We start from the raw sequence: 9351 nt of genomic DNA, 5'->3' as shown, positions 1-9351 counted from the left end.
AAAACCCATTTAACAGTGAAGTCGCGCTATACACCAAACTAGAATTTTGCTCCCAACCATTCAGTATATCGAGCTGTGAAACAGCGCAACAAGGCGAACAAGGTGTGCTTGAGGGTGGTCATGGATCTCCTGACCCGATATTCCATGCAGCAAAACCTAGCAAATCCTAGCAGTGAGGACAACCGTGCTAAAGCCTAGCAGTGAAGACAACCGTGCTAAAGCCTAGCAGTGAAGACAACCGTGCTAAAGCCTAGCAGTGAAGACAACTGTGCTAAAGCCTAGCAGTGAAGACAACCGTGCTAAAGCCTAGCAGTGAAGACAACCATGCTAAAGCCTAGCACTTAAGACAACCGTGCTAAAGCCTAGCACTGAAGACAACCGTGCTAAAGCCTAGCAGTGAAGACAACCCATCTAGAGACCAGCGGTGAAGACAACCTATAGCCAAAACCCAGCGGTGAAGACAACCTATAGCCAAAACCCAGCGGTGAAGACAACCTATAGCCAAAACCCAGCGGTGAAGACAACCTATAGCCAAAACCCAGAGGTGAAGACAACCCAGCCAAAACCTAGAGGTGAAGACAACCTAGCCAAAACTCTGAGGTGAAGACAGTCTAGCTAAAACATGCATAGCGGTCTAGCAAAAGCCTAGCCAAAGCTTAGCGGTGAAGACAGCCTAGCCAAAGCCTAGCAGTGAAGATAATGTAGCTTAAGCCCAGCGGCGGCCTTTATGCATTGTCCTTTGCTGCCGAAGGCATTGCGGAGAACAAGTGTACTTCACATTGTATTTATAGCGTGCTGGCAACTGGATCTCTTATGACAGGCAGTGGTGAGTTCTGAAACAGCGTCGGCAGTGGTTACATGCGAAGCAAGTTAGGCCTAGCAACATCTAGCAAGCAGTGCGCTTCCAGGATACTAGCGGGTGGCGCACTGCTGCAAGATAGTAGGTGCAATATATTTTGGCTTCTACGTTACAGATAAGCTAATTATTCCCATATTTTATATATAGGATTACTAGATCAACAGAAAGGGTATAAACTGCGCGAACAAGACGGGACGAGAGGCACACAAATCGACAGACAAGCGCAGACTTCCAACTGACTTTATTTGTGAAAAACACATCGTTAATAAGGCCAGAGAACATAAGAAAAAATAAGAAAAACACTATCACCATAGGGTTAAACGATAGAAACATCAGCAGAAATTTACAGGTTAATCAGGTCCGATGTGAACATTAACGTGCCCTTCTAAAAACTAGCTCTGGTGTCGATAGCGACAGCGAGGGCGAGCTAACGCAGTCGTCACCCCTTTTGGCTATCAGGAAAGCTTCGATAACCTCTTTTCAGTTTTGCTGCGTGCATAGGAGAGGAAAGCAGGACAAGGAACGGGCTGTCAACGACTCTGTGGGCTGCTTACTGCGAAACTTAAGTCGTATCATTTTACGGAAGGCCCCAGTGAAGAGACTTGTGAACTTCCCGAGTGCCAACGACCTTTAAATAATGGAAGCGGACGAGGAGGGTGGCTTCGTTGTCCTGCCACAGGGAATGTTTGCTGAAAAAGCCCGGGAAGCTGTCTTGAAGAACTTTTATCTGATTGAATTCCAAGGGAAAATACAGCGAAAGCAAGCTACCAGGCTCCTTAAGAAAATGAACCTTAGTTCTGTCGCGCTTTAGGTCTCAAAAGCCGAGAGGGACTCTTTGGAGATGTTTTTCACCAGCAAAACACAGAAGATGGATTGCCCACTTCGCGTTATTATTTCGGAGAGAGGCAGCTGGCAACACATTGTGGGATCCACTTCTTTTATGCGCACAGAAAGACTACACAAAAAGGCAAGGTAGACAGGACGGAGCGCATCCGTCCTGTCTATCTTGCCTTTTTGTGTCGTCTTTCTGTGCGCATAAAAGAAGTCTGAGTATGAACCAACTAGCCCCACAACGTATATTACATTGTGGGATCCTTTCTAAAACCACACCTGGACAAACTTGCAGGCGGTGATCCTTACCTCATCCGCAGCTCGAAGGACCTGGTAAAAGTCCTGGAAGACGGAATTCCGTTATCTTCTACGGCCTTTTCCATCGAAGTAGAATATTTGTTTTACTCCGTGCCTCATGATGGTTTATTCAAAGCAATCAGAGACAGTATTGACGAATATGGTGAAATTGACTTCCAGAATACTGCTGGCATTAGCACAGAGCAGTTCCTAGAACTTTTGCAGTTTTATCTTAACTCTACCGCTAGCTTTCATGACGGGCAATTTTATGTTCAAAAGTCTGGAATTTGTATCTGTTCTTCTAAAGCTCCTGTTTTGTGAGACATATTTTTGGCTTCCTTTGACAGGCGCCTGAAACTAGAGCTTTCAAAGCATCCGGTGTTCCATGTGTTTCGTTATGTTGACGACTATCTTGTGATATTAGATTACAGTACTAATCTTGACCTTCACAACACGGTTGCTAGCATTCTCGCCACCTTCTCCTCTGAGGGGCAAGGACTCCGTTTTACTCATGAAGTAACAAGGGACAACTGCATTCAGTATCTAGATTTAAAATTGCATTTTTCTGATGTTCATGTCTGCTGGGCTTACAGTCCCAGGTCCAACAAAATCCTCCTACCTTATAAAAGTGCTCATTCAAAGTTAGTGAAGCGTAGCATTCTCATGTCGTGTTGTTTGTCTGCCCTTCATAAGTCATGTGTTCACTCTCTTTCATCTAGTTTCCATAATCAAGTCAAGCGACTTGAATCAGCGGGCTACCCTCAGGAAGTAATTCGCAGCTCGTGTGAGTGCCTTCTTCAGAGGATGAAAAAAGCAATAAGGAAAGATCCAAGTGCAGACAGGACCCCTCCCTTCGTCATTCCATATTTTCACTGCCTTTCCCACAGCATCAAGAAGGTGGCAGGCAAATATGGAATAAATGTAGTGTTTTCAGCGCCTTGTAAGTTGAAAAAAGTTTGTCCCATGCTCTCGGAAGAGAAAAAAGAAACAAGATCGGAACGCAGGTCATGCAAGAAGAATCATCATACCAAGTTCACCAGGTGTGCCTCCGAGCTTATCTACCAGATAACTCTATCTTGCCAGTTTGGCTGGCCAGTTTGGCCGGCCAGTTTGGCCGGCCAGTTTGGCCGGTGCTTCAATGAAGAGCCCTTGAACATAGACAATCGATGCACACCGGCACAGGCAGCAATCTGCCATTACACTGCAAAAACTGTGACAGCCGCAACTGCGTTCTCTTCCTAGACAAAACTGCTTTGCCCTCCTATGCACGCAGCAAAACTGAAAGGGAGGTTATCGAAGCTTTCCTGATAACCAAAAGGGGTGACGACTGCGTTAGCTCGCCCTCACTGTCGCTATCGACACCAGAGCTAGAGTTTTTAGAAGGGCACGTTCGTGTTCACATCGGATCTGATTAACCTGTAAATTTCTGCTGATGTTTCTATCGTTGAACCCTATGATGATAGTGTTTTTCTTATTTTTTCTTATGTTCTCTGGCATTATTAACGATGTGTTTTTCACAAATAAAATCAGTTGGAAGTCTGCGCTTTGTCTGTCGATTTGTGTGCCTCTCGTCCCGTCTTGTTCGTGTAGTTTATACCCTTTCTGTTCATCATGAACCAACTAGCCCGCCAGAACGTCCTTCTTTACTAGATCACACTACTTTGCAATCTCCTTCCGAGTTTGATATATCCAGGTTTGACTGTATTTCATCATCATCTTTAGCACACCCTTAACTTCCAGGCAGCATGAACACAATCTGCATCACAATCAAGGCTGCTCACATGCACTAAAGCTTCTAAAACAAAAGAAAAGCTCAACCCATACAACCACACACATTGGCACTGAAAGTTCAATATGAGGACATACTATCTACATTAAAACAAGCACATAACACTCGCACAGGCAAACATGTATGACCGTCTTTCTTTACATTCAGCATCATTTTGTATCCAAATAGATTATGCAAGTAGCTCTACAGTACCTCTTACAATGAAGTGATCATTTCCCACCCTTCAAAGAAACTACGTCTCAATGCAACACACTTTCACAGCCCTGAAAGAATGCATTGCTGGGCAATAATGCATGAAACCCTGTCACTGAAATTACAAGCCGACCATCTGCCCGAACTTGTACAAAATCAGATCAGCCTGTAAGCTTAGAAAGTTTACACTATGAAAGCTAAAGAGAACTTATATTATGGTCTCATTTGCAATATCAATATTTGTTTCTGAACCTCACGAGCATGGCGCAAATGAACTGCTGCGTTGTAGAGATGCTGTGCTGTCAACAGCAAAATTTAACCCAAGAGAACTCAAATGGACCATCACACATTACATTTACATACAAGTCAACTTCACTGCTGTCAGCAGCGACAGCTGTCCTTTTCATTCTGAATCAGCTTAGCTGAAGCAAAGGCTACTGATATAGTTGTCGCATGTGCTGAAGAGTTCAGTTTTCAGAAATATTATTCCAGGAAAGCACAGTGCAAGTGCACCGCATTTAAAATAGGCATCAGGTAAGTCTTGAAGCGCTGAGACGCCTGTTGTGTGCACTACTAATAGCCTTCAACTATATACTGGCAAAAAAAAATCAATTTATTCAGAGGCTTATCTACTGCAACCAAAAAGCATTTAAATGCATCCAATTGCCTCTTGCACATACTCCAAAAGTCAAGAAAAGAGCATGCTGAAATGTGGCTGTTTAAAAAAAAGGAGATTCCTACACTAAGCAATCAGTGCCTATCTTAGATAAAAACTATGAAACAAGGGAATACGTATAGGTCCTTTATATATATATCTATAGTGGCCTATTTTTATTCTGTAGGGAAGTAGGGATGGCAGCCCCTAAGGAAGAGCGCAGCGTGGTCGTTGCACACATCATCCATTCAAAGGCAGATTGTGTGCAGGTGTGAAGTTATGGACTGGTGCTATATACAACAACGATGACGTGCATCTGCAGTAGAACCTCTGCTTTGTACAACCTCTTCAAGCACAGTGCTCCACCAGTTTATGAATCCTGATCCCATTCAGAGCTGTTGCAACTTTTCACCAGGAGACGGCACCACAGTCCATGGGACAGTCGTTGCAACTTTACGCATGATGGAGGCAGGCAAGGCAGCACAAAATCATGAGAACTTTTGACAACCAGACAAACCACAGGATCATCCCACCAAAGTTTCAGTGCAAGACAGTACCACAGGCAGCTTAGCAGTATGCTCAAGCCACCTTCACTCTCCGATGAATTTGTAACTAAATCCACTAATGCTACATCTCCAAACTTTAACAAACAACATTGCCAAAGCATTTAGTGCCGCCCTCAACCTTGCCACACTGCAGGCCATCCAGCACGTTTGATGCACAGTGGCTAATGAACAACAATCTGTCCAGACACTCTTGCAGCTAGACCTGTCATCAGACCGGATGCCCTTTCCGTGTTGAGCCATTGAATCAATGAAGACAAAAGCCACTCCAGCATTAATATCACAAGCTTCAGACAAGCACCACTCAACTCACTCATTTTAATTTTTGCACCTACAATAACGAGGTTCACATAACAATGTACAACCAAAGAGCCCGAATTTTTTTTTCCCTGCAGATACACTCCAATAATTACCTACAAGGCAAGCCCACATCCACTGCTAACAAACGAATGGGTCATTTAAGCAAAAACTTTGCAAACCAGGCTCATTGTCCTAACAGACAAATTTCACGCACTGAGGTTCTACCGCGAAAGTGGCAAACAGCAAGAGAAAATGAGCATGCGGCCAGAGACAACGAAAGACATTGTGAACCTATGTACAATGGTTCATGTCTGCAAATAAAAGATAACATGAGCCAGTTGTATAACTCACCGAACTAAAGACAAAAAAGCCGCGGCATGAACAGTGTCAAACGGTTATATCTCCAAACTCCTGATTCCACCGATCGTAGAACTCTAGGCTTTGTAATGGGACACTGCGGCGCACTTTCTTCAGTGACGTCATGAAATCCTCCAGGGTGATGTTGCGCATCTGACCAAGGAAAAAAAAAAACATATGCAGCCACTATTGCACACAATCAAAAGAAGAACAACCAGCTTAGTAAGCAAGCAAAAAAACTGAGCTGCCAAACATGCAGTGTGAAGCAGGAAAAACAACTTGTGTGGCAGGTCAGAATACAGATTGATGTGCCCCGATGACCTGACTAATCCCATTTTCTCGTGATATGCACTACGTCGAAAAAGCTATGATGTTTTGGTAGCAGCTAGGCCTTGTAAGGCATAGAAGCTAAAACATGCGTGAACTAAGCTACCAAAGCTAACCCAGCACTACACTCAATACATGCAGTGTTATAATTCCATCAAGGATACTGTTCGTTTTCCACTCTCGACATAGCATTATGTTGAGTTTCCATCGCCTTCCACCTTTACTTGCAGACTATAGTAGTTATTCACACTCCTGACAGATCAAGGCCAGACCAGCATTTCAGGGTGCGCATCAGCTTGTTACGCAGCTGCATAGAAGGTATATTGGAGTCATCCTACCATTATCACTATTAATAGATGCGCCGAGCAGACACCCAACAAACACAGCCTCTCCATAAAAATCTGTGATTGAGTTCCCATTTCATTGTTCTGGCAGACTTGTTATCTTTTTCTCCAAATATGTCCTTTTCATCACTCTTGGAGAGTTTAATGGCTGAGTGAGCCTTTAATGGCTGAGTGAGCTCCTCAAAGGAGGCCTTCCAAACAACAGCACTGAGCTATAGCAAAGATATTGCACTCAGTTGCTTTGCACCTACTAGTGTGCACAATAACGGCTAGCTGTGGCGGGTGCAGCTAAAGCAACTGACCATGACATCATAGCAATAGGTCGTCATCATTGGTTGAGGGGTCTCCTTAAAGAGCATTCACTGCTTTGCTTTAGCAGCAGGACAATGTTTCTTGACGAGAAGGTGTCTCTTTAGTGATCTTCATAACTTGACGTCACGACTAGGTCATAAGCAGTAGAGTATGGAGAGTCCTTCACTTTCATGCAATCAACGAAAGTAAAGTGCAGTCAGCAGTACACTGCACATAGTACACAGCCACTAATGAAGCCACTGTAAGAGCAGACATGACCTCGAATTTCTCAAGACAGCGCCAAGCCTCACAGCCTCCCACATCTTGTGATGTGAGAAATAAAGGCTTCAACTAAGAAAAGGGGCACAGTAAGAGTGGCCGGCCATAATAATGAGACAAAGATCACTACATGTGCCATCATACTCATTACGCTCCTTTGATAGCTGAAGCAAGTCAGATCCTCTGGAGGCCACTCAAACCACCCAAAGGCTTTGTGCAAGGTTGCACAGACCAGGTAAGGTGCTGTGCAGAAAAGGGTTGAGGGGCCGTTCTCCACGGCATACGGAACCGCGCGAGTGCCTTCAGAGTGGCCCTAAAACATCAGGTCTCCATCCACTCTACAGTAAGGGCCGCTCGAGTTGCCACCCGTTTACCAACTTACCAACTGCACTGCGACGAGGTTTGACTGCAGCTGGCCGAGTAAATACACTGGTCGCATACGTGACTAAAGCATTTACTCACATAATGAACCTAGCACCCATTTTTGTCATTTAAAATTTACTTTTTTTACCTTGCGTAAAAAACGCACACCTGACCTTCAGGGCTGTTTATCCTGTTCCTCTTAACAGGATCGCCTGGAAACTATCAAAAAATTATCGAATCGTGTCGTGATACAGCAAACACCTCTTGAAATGAAAGATCCTAGCTTAACACCAGCCAAACAAACACTTGTAACATGCAGGCATAAATCATCCACCGCATGCTTTTGTTGCTAATGGACAAACAGACTGATCTAGAATATGAAATTTCAATAAAATGTTTTTTGCAAAACAAACCCTCCCCCAAATTTCCATATACTATTCTGGAAAGGAAAGTGGGTTCATTATACAAGTAAGGTAATTCTAAGGCAGTGTATATCCTCTTACTGAATGTCTTCTTACTGCACACCCCTTACTGTATATCCCGTACCCGTATCTGCCGCACCTGTATATCTTGCACCCGTTTATCCCGCACCCGTTTATCCCGCACCCGTTTATCCCGCACCCGTTTTTAACCCGCACCCGTTTTTAACCCGCACCCGTTTTTAACCCGCACCCGTTTTTAACCCGCACCCGTTTTTAACCCGCACCCGTTTTTAACCCGCACCCGTTTTTAACCCGCACCCCTTTATAACCCGCACCCCTTTATAACCCGCACCCCTTTATAACCCGCACCCCTTTATAACCCGCACCCATTTATAACCCGCACCCATTTATAACCCGCACCCATTTATAACCCTCACCCATTTATAACCCTCACCCATTTATAACCCTCACCCATTTATATCCCTCACCCATTTATATCCCTCACCCATTTATATCCCTCACCCATTTATATCCCTCACCCATTTATATCCCTCACCCATTTATATCCCTCACCCATTTATATCCCTCACCCATTTATATCCCTCACCCATATATCCCTCACCCATATATCCCTCACCCATATATCCCTCACCCATATATCCCTCACCCATATATCCCTCACCCATATATCCCTCACCCATATATCCCTCACCCATATATCCCTCACCCATATATCCCGCACCCATATATCCCGCACCCATATATCCCGCACCCATATATCCCGCACCCATATATCCCGCACCCATATATCCCGCACCCATACATCCTGTAACTGTATATCCTGACACAGAAACCAGTCACACCACCAACCTGCAAGAGTGGTTTCCCAAAGTTTAATTCAGGTCTCTTCTATGTTAAGCTCAGTTAATGGTAGTAGCTTCCCCAAGCCAAACAGAAAGCAGTTCTCAAGAGTGCGGCCAGGCATGGTCAGCTTCTGAGCAGCAGCAGCACGTCAGTGATAAAGCAGCTGGTACCGAATTTTTTTGTACCGTCCACCTGCCTTTTTCTCAGTGAAACATATCTCGCACCTCCGCAATCGTTTCACGCTCAGATCAGAGCCCGACCAACGAGTCTGCCAAACAGAAGAGAGCAAACAGAACTCAGAAGAAGAAAAAAATTGACTATGAAAAAGCCCCAGCCTTCCTTTGCAGCTCACACACGGGTGGTCTGAACAACTGCTACTGCAATTGGTCCTGTTACTACTAATGAAAAGGAATTATCATTCGACTCCCACACTGCCCCTGGCCTGAACAGCAGTTGGCTCGTCATTATCCGCCATTTAATATCAAGCATGTGTCCTCGGATGCAAGATTATTGACATCTTTGTCAAGGTTGTGTTCCATAAGCTTACAACAGTGCGTGCACATCTAGCTCCAATATAAATGGGCTTGCACACAAGAATGAGCTCCCCTGCCACTTGTG

The 9351-nt window shown here is 44.6% G+C and overlaps 1 protein-coding gene across 7 annotated transcripts in view; it reads right to left on the bottom strand.

Moving 5' to 3' along the window:
- Positions 1-3666: 3666 nt before the first annotated feature.
- Positions 3667-9351, bottom strand: part of LOC144105264 (spastin-like) — an 85981-nt gene continuing 80296 nt past the window's right edge. For 5 of the 7 annotated variants that reach the window (XM_077638406.1, XM_077638411.1, XM_077638412.1 and 2 more), the window contains one exon: positions 3667-5996. In XM_077638406.1, the coding sequence (XP_077494532.1) occupies positions 5874-5996 (123 nt within the window). In that variant the 3' untranslated portion in view covers positions 3667-5873. Of the gene's footprint in view, positions 5997-8789; positions 9002-9351 lie in introns of those variants that run through there. The other 2 variants (XM_077638407.1, XM_077638408.1) reach the window with 2 other exon arrangements.

Source organism: Amblyomma americanum, chromosome 9 (genome assembly GCF_052857255.1).
Source record: "Amblyomma americanum isolate KBUSLIRL-KWMA chromosome 9, ASM5285725v1, whole genome shotgun sequence".
Classification (NCBI taxonomy): Eukaryota; Metazoa; Arthropoda; class Arachnida; order Ixodida; family Ixodidae; genus Amblyomma; species Amblyomma americanum.
Note: the sequence above shows the minus strand (reverse complement) of the source record. Positions and strands in the feature narration are given on the sequence as shown.